This window comes from Callithrix jacchus, chromosome 4, assembly GCF_049354715.1.
Source record: "Callithrix jacchus isolate 240 chromosome 4, calJac240_pri, whole genome shotgun sequence".
Taxonomy (NCBI): domain Eukaryota; kingdom Metazoa; phylum Chordata; class Mammalia; order Primates; family Cebidae; genus Callithrix; species Callithrix jacchus.
Window position 1 is genome coordinate 56,587,051 of NC_133505.1, and position 20,756 is coordinate 56,607,806.

Sequence of the window (20,756 nt, forward strand, 5' to 3'; positions counted from 1 at the left end):
TTGATGATGATATTTTGCCCTCCTCCCATAAATCATAAATGTTCTAAGGGATCCAGAACAGTGAATTCTTTTCAGAAGGTTTTCAGTTTACTTTGCCCAGATTCATCAGAGGAATCACTATCTATGGCAGCTAGAGCCTTACAGGATGGATTTCTTAAATAATAAGACTTGAGGGTCAGAATTACTCCTTGATTCCTGGGCTGAAGAACGGATGTTGTATTAGCAGGCATGAAAACAACAATCATCTTCTTGTACGACTCCATCAGAGCTCTTGGTTAACCAGGTGCATTTTCAATGTGATAAACTTGATCCAAATTAAATTGAAAGGAGTTTAATTGACCAATGAATGATTCACAAATGGGCAGCTCCCCAGAATCATGGCAGATTCACAGAGACTCCAGGGATGCCTCATGCTCAGAACAAATTTATGAAGAAAAAAGGTAAAGTGACATACAGGAATCGGAAGTAAGGTACAGAAACAGTGAGATCCGTTGCAGCTCTGCATTTGCCTTATTTGAATGCAGTTTTAACACTCAGCAGCCTATCACTGGTTGAAGTATGGCCACTGGGATTGGCCAGAACTCAGCTATAGTTATGGGTGCATATTATTAAGTTAGGTTTTCAATTTTGTCTATTAAGCTAGGTTACAGTTCATCCACAAAGACTCAAGTATAGAAATATGGAGTCCTTCTCAGTCCTATTCAGTCTGCCTTAACAACTGAGTAGTAACATTTTGAAAGGACTCCTTTTCTAAGCCATAGGTCTCAACAGCTGGCTTAAAATGTTCAGTAAAGTGTACCGTAAACAGATGTGCTATTATCCAGGCTATGTTGCATCATTTATTTAGCACAGGTGTAGTAGATTTAGATAATTCTTAAGGGCTCTAGAATTTTGGCTCCTAACAAGAACGTCAGCCTGTCCTCTGAAGCTTCAAAGCAGGACCTTGACTTCTCTCTAGCTATGAAAGTCTTAGATGGTTTATTCTTCTAGTATAAAGCTGTTTGGTCTACACTGAAAATTTGTTTTTTAGTGTTTCCAGTTGCATTTATTATCTTAGCCAGATACTTGGATGACTTACTACAGCTTTTTTATTAGTACCTGCTGCTTCACTTTGCATTTTCGTGGAGATGGCTTCTTAAACCTCATGAAACAACCTCTGATAGCTTCAAGATATTTTCCTTAAGCATCTTCACTTCTCTCAGCCTAGCTTCCAGCCTGACTCAACTGTTGACATGCCTTTCACACTAAGCTTAATCATTTTTAACTTTTGATTTAAAGTGAGAAATGTTCCACTCTTCCTTTCACTTGAATACTTAGAGGCCATTTAGGGTTATTAACTGGCCTAATTTCAATATTGTTGTATCTCAGGGGAATAGGCAGACCTGATGTGTGTGTGTGTGTGTGTGTGTGTGTGAGTGACAGAGAGAGAGAGAGAGAGAGAGAGAGAGAGAGAGAGAGAGAGAGAGAAATGAAGGAGCTCTAGTTGGTGGAGCATTCAGAACACACAGAGTAATTTAAGTTTTCAATCTTGTAGGGTGCAGTTCATGGCACCCCAAAACAATTACAATAGTAACGTCAAAGACCACTGATCACAGGTGACCATAACAGACATAATATTAGTTTAAAAGTTTAAAGTGTGACATCTAGACTCAAAGAGAGTACATGCTGTTGGAAAAATGACACCAATAATCTTGTTTACACAGGGTTCCTACAAATTGAAGATTTGTAGGAAAAAAAATACAACATCTGTGAAGCACAATAAAGTAAAGTACAATAATGTGAGGTGTGCCGGTAATAGAGCTGAACTAGGTGATGATTAACTTTTCTCCAGCTGTGATTTTATAATATTCTAGACTTTAATTTTCTGGGATTCCTTTGCTTTGTTTGACACATTTTAACAAAGAGCAGCTCTGATTCCCTACTCAAATCTCGTTCTGTCTTCCCTGATGATTCATGTATTTGCACAATATTAAACACAGAGTTATTGAGGATTGGGGGTGGCCCACCACTCAAGAACACAAGCTTTGGTATTGGTCTAGAAAAAGATAGAAGCTGGAAAAATACTTGGAATATTGTAGCCACAGAATAATACCTGGACTGAAGATTACTGCCTGCCAAATTACAGTATAGTATAGAATCTTATTGGATCATTGCACAAAGATGACATGCTGCTTTGTGCACATTAAATTTTTAATTATTTAAATAAATATTTTTCTAATTTGGGAAGAAGTAGAACACATTTTTAAAAAGCACTTTTAGATTTTTAAAAAATCCAACAGTAATACATGTTGATAAGTTTTAATCTATAACACAACTGAAGGACTTTCTACATCTTTTTATTCCTTTCTTTTTTCATTTTCTTCTTCCTTGTTTACTTTTCTCCCAGCAGAAACTCTTTTTTCCTGAAATGTTTTCAACAAGGCCCTCTTCAAAGTACTCTAAAAATGTATCTCTTTCTTCTAGTTGAACCAGAATATATTTCTCTCTTAATGTGTGTTATGAAATTACATTATTTTCCTAAAAGTGTGTGCTTATATTAAAATTGGGTTGCTGGCTACCAAACTGAGGTTTTGGTGGTGTTACTGTACCCAGGGAGAAAGCTGCTTATTAAGGATGAGTTCCTCATTAATTACCTTGCATAGTCCTAACCGTGAAAATGAATCCTGTTTCCTGACAAGGCTGTTCTCTTATCAGAGTTTGACAAAGTAAAGAATCTGATGAAGGCTTTTCTTGAGCAAAAGTGGACATCACACTCACCAGTAAAGAGGCATCTGACAGGGAAGCAATTAGGATGTTGCCCCTTAATGGGGCTCTGTATTTATCATTGCATTATCAGATATCAACATTCATATCACTATAAAGAAAACAGTAGTAGAAGAGTACAATATTCCCGAGTTCTGGTAACAGTATCATTTGACAAGCAGGGTAAAGGAGAAAGAGATATAGGCAGTGAGAAGGGAACTTTGTAGGAAGGGTTCGGCACAGAGGGAGTGCTCCAATCCAGGTGGGAGGAGCATTTAACCACTGAGCTTGTTTAGAATGAAATTCATTGTGACAATAAAAAGCAGACCTGTGTTCAGTCTGTTTTATTATTTCTTCAAATTTTCTACAGCCAATGCTGTTATTTCCTATACCTGGGGTGGAGTGCTTTCACCTATCCACCTCCTGGGCAACCCTCAATACACCACTGCTCCTAGGAGTTTTAACTGTGATTTCTGAATAACTTCTCATTCAATATTATGGTATATTGGTGAAGAGATTTGGGTAGAATTTATAATCAATTTGGGATTCTTATAGGAGAGAACTAGTTGCTCTTATACGATTTGAACCCCTGCCCCTTATGATGGCTATTTTTTTTTTTTTTGGCCCTTCAGAATGATGTAGAAATTGAGAGGAAAGAAAAAGAAGAGGCTAACTGCTGGTGTAGCAGAATCAGCAGATGACTGTTTAAAATAGAGATTTCTTGTTAGAAAAAAACAAATTTCTTCAGAAAATGTAAGTAAAATGACATTAGACAACAAACTCAGACTATGTTTGACATTCACAAATTTGGTCTTCAGCCTGTCAAACAAAGTGAAGAATTCTACTATGACCTTGGCAAGTATTCAGCCTTTTAGCCAAAAAAAAGTGATGTAAACCAAATGAGTAAATATCCAAATAAAAAAAAATGTTTTATATGACTGTTCACATGCCACACATATATACTGACACGTCTTCAGAAAACGTGTAAACTGTTTGGGGGTTTAGTTATCTTGTTGACATAGGCAAAATCAAGAGACATTTATAGAAACTGTGATGAAATCTCTCTCTGTGAGAACTTATCTTTGGCAAAGTGCCCCTTCTTTGCTCAGCAGCAAAAAAAATTTAGTGTAGTCTTTATTCTATCATATTGAGGTAATCCATGTCTACTTCCTACATAGACTGTAGGCTTCCTGGGGGAAAGGCCTAATACTCTCTAGACTTGTATCCTAATTTCTAGCAAAATGCCTGACACATAATCACTTAACAGCTACTTGATTTATTCTATAGCTTTCCCAATGTAAGAGAAATATAGATGAGAACTATGGAGGATAAAAGAAGTATAAATGTCATTAAAGATAAGACACAACAGACTAACTTCATTCTTGAGGTTTAATCCTTGTGGCTGATGATGTGGGCCTCAACTCCTGTTTGCCTTGTGAACATTCTCCTTTTATTCCCAAGTATGTCTTTGTTTGGCCATCCTAGCTGCCCTGTCACCAGCCTCAGCTCTCTTGGTATTAATGGATTGCTTACCTTTCTTGGTTTTAGCATTGTATGTTTCTGATACCTGCTTCTCTTCTTGGTGATTTTCAGGATCTAAACAAAGTTCATGATAGCTGAAGTATAAATTCAAGGGCAGATGTAGCAAAAGACAAAAGTATGGGCAAGTGCAAGAATATAAACAGGAATGGAAACCATGTTTATTCAATGCCCTCACCAAAGATTTACTGAATAACCAAAATGTACAAAACCCTCCTATGGAAGCTGCAGAGGGTTGCTACTTTCATGGAGCACACATTGTACAAGAATTGGAGAGTACTGGGATTGAGTGGAATTGAAGAGTGGGAGCTTCTTCATAGCAATGTGGAGTTACTGAAGTGTTCCGAGAACAGACTTGAGTTTTAGGATATAGTATATCTCTGCTGAAAAGGAATGAAGACTGCAATAATGAAGGCTTAGTAACCTTTTAAGAGGCTAACACAGTTATTTGAGCCAAGGACAAGGACAACCTGGATGAAGGTAATGGGACAAGGATGATGAGAAATGAAAGAATTTGAGAGTTACATAGAAGTGAAAATAGATATAATTTGGTGATAGATTAAATGTGGATGTGTACATTAAAAGCAGGTAGCATACTTCCAGAATTCACTTTAAAAACAAGCAGGAAACCAGTGTGACTGATGTTTCTGCTCTGTTTTAGGCGTGAAGGCAATACAGCATGGTAGATATATGGACTCTGGATACAGACAAATCTAAGTTCAAATCCCTCAAATCTATCTTCTGCCACCTTCTAGTGGTGTTACCTTGGTCAGTTTATTTAATCACTCTATACTTTACCCTGTTCATCTGTAAAGTGGGATGATAAGAGCTCATACCTCTCATTAAGTGAAATACCAAATATATTTATTCAAATATATTAATAGAATTAGTATGAGTCTTATATAAAGTTATAAAAAAATTATTAAATCTGCTTCTTGCCTTCAAAATGATTATCTACCACCAAAGGAAGTACATAATTGCTTGAGAGTGAAATTATTTTACCTATATTGAATAGCTATAAATATGTATAGATATGTTTTAATACTAATATTATTGGTATGATTGTAGACATTAAGATATCGTTGTGAGACAGTAATTTATGATTCAGCAGAGAAACAGCTATGTTGAATGCTTACTGCATGCTAAATAGTAGGCTAATTACTTTTTATTTATTGATTAATTTATTACTGAAGAAACCAGTGACAAAGAAATTGTTGTCCATTATTACAGATGCTAGAACTGAGGTTCAGGGCTTAGGAATTACTGAAATTTAAAATCAGACCTGCCCACCCAAAGCCCCTATTCATTATGATATTCAGGCTGCAGAGTGGAAAAGTTTTCTGTATTCTTGGCCTATTTTGGATATGTCCTTTTTAAGAGTAATTGTATTTCTCAACTTTCTCCTACCTTGCCTATTCATGAATTCAGGGGAAATATTCCAATGTCTATGTCAAATTTGCCACAGAAAAAAACAGCTTGGCTTAAGAATTTCTCTTTTATAGGCAGGAAGGGAGAACTTTCTGTAGCCATCAGAGTTCAGGAATCAGGAAATGAATGTAGAAGGAAGACATCAGAACAGGAAGAGTCAAAAGGAAAAATGTGGCTTATGAAATGTTCTTCTTAGGTCTTATAAACATTCGTTCATTCCGTGTTTCTTTCATTCAAACTCTGACTTATTTGGTCAAAGGAAGCAACCATAGTAATCAGTTCTACTCTCAATTCTTCAGTCTTTTCTGTTTTGTGAAATGGAAGGATTTCCTGATGATAGGACAGCCTCTGTAACATTGCTTAAACAGAATAAACCACACACACACACACACATGCATAATTCTATATGTTTATACTTTTGTCAACTAATTCAAATAGCACGTATGCCCCGTGATTAAAAGTAAGACTCCTTGATCCATGTCTTTCTACTTTCAGTTATACTCCCAAGAGGCAATCCCTGCCATTTTCTTTAGCTCTTTCTTTTTGAGGATTTCTCCACATCTCTACACAACATTTACAGAGCTTGATTTCAGGATTAACTGCTTTAGACCAAAGGTTTTTAATCACTTCCTTTATGTTCCCACAGAATTAAGTCAATTAGATTTATAAAAATAACGATGGTTCTCCTTAAAATATAAGAAATTGACATTATTAAAAACATTAAAAGGTATATAACCAGTGATGATACAAAAGAATTATTTATATTTGTTATAATATAATTGAGTGCAGAATAGATTTACTCTAATTTATTTAACCATCCTCTTATTGGTACATGCTTGGCTTGGCTCCATATTTCCACCTTTTTAAGTAATGCTGAATAAACATCATTTAAAATAAAACTATTACTAAATATGAGCATATACATAGTTTCCCAGGGGGAAAGAAAGCAGTATAGTTACTGGCACATTTGCACAGTATTTTTCATTTTTGTTTTTCAGTTTTGGAAACCTATTGTTAAACTTTGTTCCAGAAAGTCTGCACTAATATACATATACTTTGCACTAGATAGGATATTAGCCAACTTTTTCTGCAAAGGGCTAAATATTTTAGGCTTATGGGCCAAAAGGCAAAATAGAGAATACTATATACGTATCTATATAACAAGAGAAAAACAAATTTTCACAAATTTTAATTAACAAAATACAATGTTAATAGTAGAGTATAATTTAATTAACAAAATACAATGGTAATAATAGAGTATAATTTTTGTAACATTAATTTACTAGGAAGAAGAATGAAATTCTTTCTGGGTAATCACATTTGCTAGGCTGGATATGTTCGGTGGAATAATGGCCCTAGATATATGTCTATATTCTAATTCTTGTAGCCTTTGACTATGTCCTATAACAAAAAGGACATTGCAGATGTAATTAGGATTATAGGGGTTAAAATGGAAGGTTTGTCAGAATTATTCAGGTGGGCACTTTGAAGCAGAGAACTTTCAGAGGCTGAAGTCAGAGGGATATAGCAAAATGAGAAGTTAGAAGCAAGAGAGGGACTTTTCCTGCCAGCAGTGGAGGGGCCACATGGAAAGCATAAAAAAGAATGTGTCCGGAGTACCTAGGAGGAAGGATTAGCCCCTGGCTGACAGTCAGCAAGGGAATAGAGGCCTCAGTTATACAACCACAAGAAATTGAATTTGTTTAAAATCTGAATGAGTTTAGAAGCAGAATTGTCCCCAGAGTCTCTGGAAAGAAAGACAGTTGTATTAATACCTTGATTTTAGTCTCAAGAGACTAAACAGAGGACTCAGTTGAGTGATAATGTATTCAGACTTTTGACCTACATATCTGTGAGATAATAAATGGGAGTTGTAAGCCACTAAGTTTGTGGTAATTTGCTATAGCAGTGATTAAAGAAAAAAACCTATGATGGGGTTCAAATTTAGTTCTCAACTATCAAAACTAATTGCAAATATTAATCTCAATGTTGATCTGGAAGGATATTTTGTGTATATCATCTAGGAAATGTCTTTAACACAGGTGCTGCCAAATACTGATAACAATCTACAAGCATGTAATTTGACTGAATATGTTTATATCTTAAGTAGAAGAAATATCTGTATTCTACTGCATTCTTCTCTTGACATTTGACTTTTAACATGTGATTATATTGCAGATTAATCACTTCCAATTGAATGTTAGATGGAAGCTTCTCAGTTGCAGTTAAATGGATTTGGAAATATGAAAATTCCTTTGCACTTTCATAATAGTCAGAAAAAATGCTGCTCTGACTGTATTTTAGCTCAGAACTATAGTTTAGCTCACTACCACTTTGTGTAAGAGTAGACACCTAGTTAAGTTAATTATTCTAATGTTTGGCAGCACAATGCATATAGACCATTTGACATTATTTGTGATTCAAACAATACCAGCTTTTGTGTACATTTCACATATAAGCACTATTTGGCTTTTCTTAATGTTCATTAGGAAACACTTTAAATTCTATAGGAAAATCTAATTTCAAAACTGCTCAGTGTTTTATAACATTGATTGAAGAGTACTTCTCATTCAAAAAAAAATTTAGTCTGGGCCCTGACTTCAAAATCACCCAATGGTTAAGTCTGCCAGAGTGAGGGAAATTTACTGTTGATGCTATGGACACGGATTCAAATATTTTCTGCAAAGTACCTGCTGATGGATAATACAAGGCATGGCAAGGAGTTTTAAATACCTTACATTTTCACAAGCTTTGTAAATTTGTAAAAATAGTTATTTTCTGCTTCAAACATATTTTTATCACCATCAGTTATAACACATCTTAGGAGATTCCACTTCAGGTAGTATTTAATCTGTGTTTTCTTGGCTTTTTGAGAACATTCTCATGTATAAGTATATTGATAGAGGTTAATTTTCCAGTCACTTCAAACTTCCCGTTGACTTCTCTAATAAGCAACTACTGAGTAGTGTTGATAACAAGAATTGATCATCAAAAGCCAAGAAAAACCTCTCAAAATCATTTGCTGTTTTTATTTTTAGCTGTGACTATTGATATTACTCACAATGTTTTCAATTCTTTGAGAAACTGTTCTTGCCAGAAAGTTGATCACCCTAATTACTTTCTCTGGCTACATTTCTTCAGTTGCTGTAATCACTCGGGATTTTATAAGTCAACATCAGCAAAAGGATTTCCTTGCTTGGCTGATAAGTGAGCTGCTGAGAAATTTAGTAGCAGCCTCATTTTTTCTTTTTATTTTTGTGAAGAAATTCTGTCATGATAAGATATTCCATTTAAAACGTTCTATTTTTTTTTCAGATTGCTGTTTTTCTATGAGTTAGAGTTGTGATGAGTGCTCAGTCTGCTAACGGCAATATTATATTCTTTTAGCCCAGTTATGGTGTCATTGCTTAAAAAACAAATTTTTTTCATCTAATTTGACAATGAAATAATCTGCACTCTGTTGTACTATAAGACTGCAAAGTTCAGAGTCTAATTTATTCTTTTTTTGTTTTGACATGATCTGTAACAATAATAAAAAAATATTCACAGCACCAGAAATGTTGTAGAATTATAATTATGTCACTGTAATTTACAGTGGACCAAATAGCAGTGGCAAACAATGAGAGTGCAAACTATGGTCTGTGTTACACTATTCAACCTGCTGTAGTGGTGTGAAAGCAGCCACTGACAATGTGTAAACTGATGAGCAGGGTTGTGTCCTAATAAAACTTTAATTATGGACACTAATGTTTGCTTTTCATACCGTTTTCACTTGCACAAAATTATTATTCTTTTAATCATACCTTGACAATTTAAAGAAGAAAACCCCATTCTTAGTTCATAATTTATAAATAATCAGGTAGCAGTCTGAATCTGGGCTTTGGGCTGTAGGATGCAGACTCCTGTACTAGAAGAATATTCTTTAATAAAAATCAAGAATTTCAAATACAATGAAATATTACTCAATTTCTGTTTTTTTTTCCTAATACACATCAATGGAAAATAGCAGGGCAGAACACAGATGGTGTAGTCAAAAAGGAGAAGACATACTCACTTACTTTTTAGAGCAAGTCTGCTTAGAAATGAACTAAACATTTTGTGTCTACAGGTGAGACACAAATGAAGATAATTGAATGATGTAAATAAAAAGTAGCATTTGCATTTTTTTCCATTAGCTTTTCTTATTTTCATGGGGGAAAAAGCCTCAGACTTATAAAGTTATAAAATGAAGATGCCTATTGAGAAAACATCCAATACTTAGAAAGAAATGAAACAATTCTACCTTGAGTCTTTATGGTTGCTATTTTTAATCAACTCACAAATGTTAAAATCTGCCTTACCACCTTTGTTATTCCTGTTCTCTCCTAAATGGACAAACAAGAGGAATCTTTTCATGTTAATATTGTCTATAGTTACTAGTAGGTTCAAAATTATATCTTAAATATAAAAGAGCTATTTGTTCCAAAGTAGGCTTTCAGCAGAGTTGGAGAAGCCTAGCACTTAAAACACCGACATGGCAGACACAGAGAGTGCTGCCAATCCCACTTCTATCACCTACCCACGCATCCTCCCCTCTTTCCTATGCCTGCCTATGTCTTTGTCTGTGCAGTAATGTGACATGCCATTTGTTTCAGGACAGGTCTAGCCTCAGCATAGAAAAATGTGAAATGGATTTGATGTAAACTCCTTGTGACCATCTTTTAATGTTTTTCTCCTCTGGTCTATCCAGTATCTTCAGCAGCTCCAACATCCTGAGTCTTATATTTAGTAGTTGTTTTTTCCTCGATGACACATACTCAAGTAGTACCTTTATGCTTTTAAGAAATAAAATAACAAATTCCATAAACCAAGTTGTCTACTATATGATTTACTAATAAGGAATTAAAATGTAATAATGATGCTATTATTAATATTAGCAATGTTCATTATACTAATGTATATTTATGAGTCCCTTACTAAGATACAGGACTCTTGCATACATTGTCTTATTTAATCTTCAAAAAAGTCCTAGGTGGGCGGTATTAATTGTCATAGCATTCTAGATGAAATAATTGAAGCTCCAAGAGGATAAGTAACTTTCTTAAGGTCTCATAACCACTAGATGGCAGAGCCTGGATTCAAATTCAGAATTATCTTTCTTCAAAGCCTGCATGTTTATTCTAAATAGGAAGCTGACAAAACAAATGAAAAAAGTCATACCTATCTAAAAGAATTAGCCCGCAATTGTGTGAGCTTTCCTTTCCTTCAGCTCTCAGTTATGAGTTAGGCCAGTAAGATGAGGGTCAACCACAGTATCTACATATCTTTAGTCTTAATGGAACTATTACATAGTCCTTAAGCAGTTAGATTTTAGATGAAGCATGTAGTATATAGAACATACTGACATAAAAACAAATAACTTATCAGTAATAATATTAATATTATTTAAAAATATATAACCTAGTTGGCTGCAATAAAGTAAGACCATAACTAATAATTATATTTTATTTCAAAAATCAAAATACAATTTTGAGTGGGCATGCTAAGTTACAAGACCATCAACAAGAGAAGTCAGGATTGTAGATTCCTTGCCATTTCCTAAAAGCATTACAAGGTGGCATCTAGTGTTTTGTCGATCTGATAAAACACAAAGCAATATTTTTTGTATTTTTTTAGAGGTCTGTTTGACAGCCTTTTAGTGTGCCCCATTTGGAAGGGTGGGTCTCCTAAATCAGAACTGATTAATTTTCCTCTCTCAGCATAATTTAGATGCTCAACAAATATGTTGGCTTGGTTTAAGGAAATCTATTTAGTGAAAACCCCAAGTTCTGAAATGGGTAAGTAATTTGTAGTTTACAGTATCTCTTTTCTTCATAAAAAGCAATTGATCTTTTGGGCTCTGTTTAATGACCATCAATCGATTGTGGTAAAGATGACTATGGAACAGATCAAACAAAAGTTGTGCATAAAATGAATGCTCCTAAGTTTGGATGATCATGTAAATGTGAAAGTTACTGACTTTTAAAAGTGACTTATCTTTTAAAAGCTGGGTTATGAAAATCAGCAAAAATACAGCTAAGTCTGACAGATCTTGTAGGAATACCATTAGGCATTTGATGAACTAAAAGGCTGGTTTTAGTGCAGTGAAAATTTACATGTTTCACACAGACAAAATTAGCTCTCTTTTCTCTTGTCATATAAACTTTGCCCAAATCTCTGGTTTAAAGGAACAGGGGATGGCCAGGCACAGTGGCTCATGCCTGTAGTCCTAGCACTCTGAGAGGCCGAGGTAGGTGGATTACCTGAGGTCAGGAGTTCAAGACCAGCCTGGCCAAACTGGTGAAACCCTTTCTCTCCTAAAAATACAAAAAATTAGCTGAGTGTGGTGGCTGGTGCCTGTAATACAGGTTACTTGGGAGGCTGAGGCAGGATAATAGCTTGAACTTGGAAGGCAGAGGTTGCAGTGAGCCGAGAGTCATGCCATTGCACTCCAGTCTGGGCAACAAGAGTGAAACTTCATCTCTAAATAAATAAATATTAGGAACAGGGGTAATCATTACTCTGATCCAATCTTTCCCATGTGGAAGATAGAGGCGTACTGATGCCATAGTGGAGTGAGATCCATAGTAGCAGGGGCAGAAATTTCCAAAAGACTGATAGCAATTAAATAGTAGTGATAGAAAAGTAATTTACAATGTTTTTATTCTAAAGCAGACATGGTTTTAGAAATAACCTAAGTATTCTTTATTTAATACTTCCCATAATATTGAACTCTGAGAATCTGGGATATTATAATCAAAAATTAAGTAGTGGAATGAGTTGAAATCCTGTTAATCTGTCTTTATGGGATAAAGAATCACAATAGCTATAACCACACATAACTTTTTGTTTTAACAGATTTTAGTGACTGATAATAAAAATATTAACACATGTTAATGCATTTAATCATATAGTCTTTGTAAAGATAATAATCATGTTCTGATATGATTGGAGTCCAATGATAAATCTTTCAAAAATTAATATATAGATTATTGTTTTAATTTTAGCATTTATTGACCCATTATTGAATTGCAATCTTGTATATGATTTTGTAGATTTTTGTTCTTAAATGTTAATCCACTTAATCAGCTCTTTAAATAGTATCGATATCTCATACAGCCAGTTGAGCAAAACCTATTAATTGTGACAGCATTCAGTGCATTTATCAGTTGCATTTGAAATTCTTATTCCCACAGTTGTGATTCACAGTTGTGAATCACAATTTTATGTCTTATGTGTGTCTTGTCTTATGCCTGCAATATTGATTAGGGCTTGCCATTTGTTCACATTTTGCACCACCTGTAATTACTTTGCCTCTTTTAAAATTTCTATTCTTTTCTTTCTTTAATATTTTCCATCTGCCTTCTTTGACACAGAAGTCTCTTTTGGTTGAAGACAAAATTTGATTATATTTTTTAATGTTCATCACTATTTTCCATAGATTTCAGAATTATTTTCAGTCCTTATAACTAAATGTAGGTTATGCAGTATATATTAGTTCTGAATATAATATCTGATATAGTTAACTCAGAATCTACACTTCTATAAACATTTATTATTATCTGTTCAAAGTTCAGAGTAGGTGATGCATTTAATATTAGAAATTCCAAAATAATTATAAAAATATTAAGTAAATATGCATTCGGAAATGCATACAATTATAGCCACTGCATATCTACTATATTTTGTGTCAATATATTTAAATTATTAATATATTAAATTTATCGTTTTTACATGATTATTGGATTTGTCTGAAGGGAAGGTCATTCTCAGGGACGCTTAGGGAAACATTGCTTCTCCATCGAATAGAGCTGCTCTCTGCTGGACATTTTACTTAAGTAAAGTAGAGTTAACTTACAATGTTTCTAATCCTCACAACAACACTGTCAAGCAGATATTTTTGGTGCCATTTTGCATCAGGATCATAGAATAACCTCTATTAATTCTGCAAAATCTGTGTCAGGATTTTAACTAAGACCTGCCTAATTCCAAAGCCTATAATTTTTTTTACACTAGGCTGAAAAAAAAAATCTCAGAAGGGGTAAAATAAATATTCCATGAGAAAACCAGGCTATGAAGGGCTTCTAAATCCCCTGAAAGCACCGAGCATGGAGGTGGCCACTTAGTAATGCAGACAATGTATCATAACGTAGAATGTGCATTGTTAGGCAGCCGGGATCCATAAACGTTCAGATCATTAAAAGAAGTCACATGTAATATTCATTAAGTGTTTTACTTCAGTCTTGACTTGATTGCTTCATTCATGACAGATGTGAAGTCACCATAGCATGTTCAGTCTTCCTTTAAAAGAGCATGCTTGCACGTTATTTAAATACAGTCAGTTTTTTACAAATTTAATTTGCAGCAAAGTTTTCTGGTTCACACATAATCACTTTTTCTATTAAATTTTATTTGAAAATTTCACAGTAAGCAATTTCTGATAAGTTACATCTTCTGGGTTGATGGTTTTCAATAGCAAGGTAAATCTTGGCGACATTATCATCATTTAGGATTACTAATGTGAGGAAACATATAGATTAACAAAAATCATTATATATTAGTATATATTAGTCACTCATTTTAACCTTTTAAATGTTTTATGGTATTTACTCTCCTTAACCTAAAACAAAAAGTGTTATTATTGTCATTGTTGAATGGCTAGTAAAGGCAATAATAAAAATGAAATTATAAAAGGAATGCCATGGTATAGGGCAATGGTATTCAAAATATGGACCTCAATCAGGTACACGGGAGCTTATTAGATAGATACTTAGGCCCCATCTAGTCCCTCTGAATCCGAATCTGTGAAATTAGAATTTCCTCAGGTAATTCTGAGGCATGCTAAAGTTGGAGGAGCATTCTTGTGGAGAACTGCTATTTAATATGTGGTCCTCAGACTGGTAGCATCAGCATCACCTGAGTATAGAACCTTGGACCATACTCTCAGCCTATTGAAGCAGAAATTATATTTTCTTTTTCTTTTTCATTGAGATGGAGTCTCACTCTGTAATTCAGGATGGAGTGTGGTGGCACTACCTTGGCTCACTGCAACCTCCGCCTCCAGGGTTCAGGGGATTCTTCTGCCTCCACCTCCCGAGTAGCTGAGATTATAGGTCCATGCCACCATACTCAGCTAATTTTTTTTTTTTTGTATTTTTAGTAGAGATGGGATTTTGCCATATTGGCTAAGCAGGTCTCAAACTTCTGACTTTAGGTGACCCCCCCCCCACCCTGCCTCGGCCTCCCAAAGTGCTGGCATTGCAGGCATGAGTCACCACGAGAAATTATATTTTTTAAGATATCCAGGTTAAGAGTACACACACACACACACACACTCACACCTAGGTAAAATCTCACAAGATATCTTACTCTAACATATTCCATACATCTGACCTTCTGTCCTAAATTTGCTGGTGTTCATCTATCCTAAACAAAAATGATTCCCTGAAATCAGTTGCTTTAATTCCAATTTTCCCATTTCATATTTGGAAAATGAAACCCAGGGAGGAATTAAAATGGGAATCCACCGATAAGATAAGTCTATTAGCCATGATTCCTTTATGATTCCTAGATGATGTGGTGGAATTCATAACAGCTCTTGCAGTGTTGATTTACAGTATCTTCTTCCACTGGCCTTGCCAAATGCTAAAATATCTACTTTATATTTTGCTTTTAAACATTGAAGCCTTTTGTCAATATGCAGCTAGGGGATTCATTACACCTCCATCAGCCAGTATTGAGAGATATTAAGATAATAAGATGTGGTGAAATAACTACTGGTTATGAGTCAGGCTGGCTATTCAGTCCTGGACTACATATTAATTATAATTTTTGATAGTTCATGACTACTCTGAGGCAAAATGAGAAAAATCAAATTAATAATTTATAAATTGTCTTGAAATCCTAATCAATGCTTGGATAATCACTTTAGTTACTTCAGTAGCCAAAATGGGGGCACCAAACAGGCTTGCTTTGATGGGGCAGAAAAAGGTCACGCCAGGACAAGTTTAGCACAAAAAGTCATGGGAAATTCACTGTGCAAGCAGATATACAGGGATGTCACCAGCTCCTCTTCCCTGGCATGGGAATGGGTCTTAATAAGTCCACCAAGGCAAGATTCTTTGATGAACGCTTCTCTGTAAGCGCTAGTGTTTGCATGTACGTATTACCATGCATCATATTATTATGTATCATGATCTTGTTTGAATTTTAGGAATGTTTGTGCTCTCTATTCACTGTGATTTCTGGCTCCATCTGTGGAATTCTTTTTATTCTCTTTCACTCTCTGGGCTGTGCTGGGCACAGGCAGTGCTGGGGATGCCACTGACAGCAGCTATCCCCAGGCACAACAGACTTCCCTGGCATGCTTCACTTGATAAAAATAGTTTTTGGCACTAGTATAAAACCTTTCATCCTTGAGTCTTAAATTATTTTAAAAGCATTAATTCTTGCAGGATTTCTGCAAGGCACACATTATAGAGTCACAGATTTATGGAGACTTGAAGATAAAAGGAACTTTAGACATCATCTACTTCAAACCCCTTCATTTTTCGGGTGAAGAATTAAAATTCCTAAAAGGTAAAGTGATTGTCCAAGCAGTTCTCTTTTCAAAAGTGTGAATTCAGGACAGTTAGGCGAATCACTCCAAGTCATAGAGTGCATTTTAAAGTATTATAGACATTAAATTTTAAATTTTATTTCCTAACTTTGCAGAAAGTTTACTCTTTTTTTTTTCAAGCAGAACAAAGGTATTGGGGCCTATGCAGAGGTAGATTTGTAAAATGATTTCTCAGTAATGGGTGATAATTTAAAATATATCAAAGTATGTACACCATTGAGAAGAAGAAATAATATTGTCTTTCCTCATGTAATTTCAAAGTATAGGGCAGCAGAAATTGCTGGGAAAAAATGTTTATTAAATCTGACAACCTCTCTGCCCACTTTTAGTCATAGACCTAATCAATTCTTAGAATATTGTCACCCATTTTCCCACCTTCATATATTAATTATCTATAACTTTAAAGGAAGAAAAAAATGGCAAGGAGAAGAAGAAAATTAGCTATAAAGAGACCTACTAGTCAATGAATTGGAATGATGGGAAGGTCACCATGGAAGCTTTCATATCTGCTTTGAGAAGGGAGATTGACACTGAAGCTGCTGAAGTAATATTTACTGACCATCCCATGAGTGCAAGGAATTTTCAAATATTCAAAGCTGCCATCTGAGAGCTTGCAAGAAGCAAAAAGTACTCTTTTGCATACATCACCCTGTCATGAAATTAAGGACATAAAATGTGTAATAGGGGTGCATATGAATTGTTATGGGAGCACATAGAAAAGAGACATAGATTTAAAATGGATGCGTCTCAAAATATTTGGAAAGAAATTCTAAGTGAGTCTAGAAAAAAATGGTTGGCAAAAATGAGACTGAAAGAGAAAGCGCATTTCAGATGAAAAGGAATGTATTCTGCCAGTTGCATCCTATTCTTTCTTTCTTTGAAAAACAAAGGCACAAAAAAGAAAGTTACTGGAATAAATGACAGTATTATGTTATAACCAATTTGTGAAGAAATAATGCAAAGAAATGAAGATATGAATCATGAGTAATGACAATAAAAAAATTCACTTGAGGGAAATTGGTGAATTTTGGGATAATTTTCTGCTGGGTTGATAGATAAGGGGAAGAAAGAGGACATAGGGTTATATAACAGATAAAATGAAGAAATATTGAGATCAATTAGAAGAGAAAGAAGTTTGCAAAAGCCCCACTCACTGAATGCTGTGTAATACAGTCAACTGAGAGCAGCATTGACAGAACATTAGAATATGTATGGATTTGACCGTGTCAAGAAACGATTTTTCCTCTGTAAATTCTTGGGGATAGCTTTTTAAATTCTTTCTTTCCAAGATATGTGATTTAATCTAGAAGATGGTATCTCAAAGGACAACACAATGAGAAAAATGTGATTGATGTCCCAAGAATATAAGGAAGAGTTATGGAAATATGATAAATGTGAGTAAATTATCATGATATCTTACAATAACAGATAAATATGATCTTTCATCCTTGAAATCATAGCAGGTTAGAGGAAGAAGTGATTTTAGGGATTATTGTTGATATATGCAACAGAATATCTAAGTCTCAAAATAAATTGAGTGAAAAATGGCAAACCAAACAGTAAGTGTACATACTGTATGATTCTATTTATGAAAACTCTAGAAAAAGCAAACTAATATATAGAGACAGAAAATACATCAATTCAATCACTGACATTTTGGAGATAGGGTAGTATAGATTATAAAGCTGTAGGACAGATAATAAAGGGGCATGAGACAATTTTCAGGGATTATGGACATGTTCATTATCTTGATGTGTTGATAATTTATCATAGAGGTATACATGCAACAAGACTTACCAAACTGTATACTTTATACATGTGAATTCTCTTACATGCCAATAATAAAGTATAATTGCACATGTATAAAGTGTACCTCAGTAAAGTTTTTTAAAGAAATAATATGGATAAATGAAAATCCATTTACACTAAAAACATAAAGTTGTCTTGGCAAATATTTTCTTGGATTGCTCCTAAGAAGATATACCTGTCTGACACAGGATACCTCTTCTCCCTGTGGAGCAGGAAAACTTACTCCATCGTGATCTTTTTGGAAAATGAAATGTAACTGTTGTGTTTCTATGAAACATAGAGTGTGACTGAAATTCATTGGTAGAGAATGAAAGACAGTGCATCTGTTATCAGGATGCCTGCTTTCTGATATTAGCTAGGGCTTTGATTTACTCTGTGATTTTGGAACCTAACCTCATATTGTCAACTGAAAAATGAGAATTAAAATATCTATGCCACACTTCACATATATTTAAAAAAAGACAAAATTACTTGGAAATATTTAGAATATTTTTGTTGGTACTGTGCTAGGCTATGGGAAACAATGATGAATAGGATATGGCCTCTTCTCGAGAAGCTTCTGATAGATATTAATAGATAGGCAGACAAATCAATTATAAGATAACCTAAGTTTTATAATAATTTTATGAGAAGAATATAGTAGAAGTGCAGAGGAGGAAGGAACTACTTATGTGAGGGTGGAGGAAGTGACATTTTAATTAGTTCTTGAAGAAGAAATCATTTAGCAGATAGAGAAAGGAGTATAGAGATTGAATACGGAAGAAATGGGCAAAGGCACAGGCATATAAGGGGATACAGTACATGGGGATATCTTGAAATTCATTGTGCATGGCAGGATGCAGTGAATCATGACTGTATTCTCAGCATTTTGGGAGGCCGAGGTGGGTGGATCACCTGAGGTCAGGAGTTCAAGACCAGCCTGAACAATATGGTAAAACCTTGTCTTACTAAAAATACAAAAATTCACCGGGCATGGTGGCTCAAGCCTGTAGTCCCAGATACCCAGGAGACTGAAGCAGGAGAATCACTTGAACCCAGGAGGTGGAGGTTGCAGTGAGCTGAGACAGCACCACAGCACTCCAGCATGAACAACAGAGCAAAACTCCGTTTAAAAGAAAAAATAAATTCATTGTGCTGGAGGAGAAACTAAATGTGGGATGGAGTTGAAAGATGAATCTGAAGACTGCATGGCACAATGTTGTGATGAGCCTTATATGCCACCCTGGAGACTTTAATCATAAGGGAACCCCAGGAATTCCTGTGCATTGAAGTATATAATCGATACAAAACTAGCATAAATATATATTGCATTAGACAAATGAAAATTAATACACTAAAATAATTCGTGTAAAAAGAATACATTAATTAAATATTTGACTGTTATGACTGACGAATGTGTAGCTGTATACACAAATATTGATACAGGAGTAAAGCCAAAACTGTCCATAATTTTACTTCTTGTTAAAATAATTTTTGCAATGTAAATCTAGGTAAACTTAAGACAAATAGTTAAGTGATCATTACATTACTTAATTTAAAAGTTAGTATTAGTGTATTACCATGGATCAAAAACTCTTAGAAATATATTGACTAAATTTAGCTTTCATTTGGAGAATAAAGGCTTGAAAAATTAAAATGTGCTTGAGAAAGGCAAACATAATTTTAAAAGTAATGATTATTAATAGTTTTAAAATATAACTAAATAAATAAAAAATAATTAAGAGATTTTTTATTAAGATGGGGAAATTCATATTGTATATAACAGATATGGTGCTTAACAGTTTTATGTCTTAGTCCTTAGTTTAATCCTTTTGAAAATCTTCAAGAAGAGGCATCATTATCCCATCTGAAAGGCAAGGAAATTGAACTCAAGAAGTGTAAATCATAACGTAGATAAATGATAGATTTGGAATTTAAAGCAAATCTAATGAATTCCAAGTAGCATACTTATTTTTTTTTACAATTAATAAATTACTAATATAAAGGGCAGTTAAAAAAGTAAGAAATTGAGTAAAAATATGTTAGGATGTTATCCAGCCTGCCTTTATAAAGTCACTTTGTGTCTTTGAATTGTTTAAGTGAGCAAAGTTTCAGTGACCAATTACTCTGTGTCTAGCATCTTAGAAGTGAGAAGAACAGTGCCCCGGTCCTCTGAGGGCTTATAATACAGCCAAGAAGATAGGCCCTTAATAGAAAGTTATTATAAAAGCAAACAGAGGGACATAGTACAGTTTAGGTTTGTTGGGGGAAGGAAAAATCAAAGAGGTTGTAAATACAGAAGTTCAGTTCAGTCCGTCTGCAAATAGTAACAGCTCACCTGTCTGAATATATGTGAAATAGGATGAGTCTGGGCAAGTCTAGCAGCAAGAATGAGAGGGTACAGGTGTCCCTTGCCATCAATTTCAGAAAGAGAAGGTAGTAGAAAGCAGAGACTAGGTTACTTCCATCAGTTAAGTTCTTGATTAGTAGCTGAGTTCCTGTACATTACCTGTCAAGTCTCATGGCCTGAGTAAGAATGGCCCGTATCCCTTTTTAGTGGTGCCAGCCACAGTCACCCAAACCAGCATTCCTGGACATTAGGGAAAGCCCAGGAGCAAACAAC

The 20,756-nt window shown here is 34.7% G+C and overlaps 1 protein-coding gene across 7 annotated transcripts in view; it reads left to right on the forward strand.

Moving 5' to 3' along the window:
• LOC144582336 (uncharacterized) overlaps window positions 1–20,756 on the forward strand; it is a 33,402-nt gene that overhangs the window by 7,844 nt on the left and 4,802 nt on the right. For 4 of the 7 annotated variants that reach the window (XR_013534817.1, XR_013534816.1, XR_013534813.1 and 1 more), the window contains one exon: window positions 4,336–4,761. The exons of 2 other annotated variants lie outside the window; for them this stretch is intronic. Coding sequence is in view for 1 of the 5 variants with exons in the window: in XM_078370695.1 (XP_078226821.1) it covers window positions 4,336–4,362 (27 nt within the window). In the remaining 4 variants the exon portion in view is untranslated. Of the gene's footprint in view, window positions 1–4,335; window positions 10,556–20,756 lie in introns of those variants that run through there. One more of the 7 variants, XM_078370695.1, reaches the window with a different exon arrangement.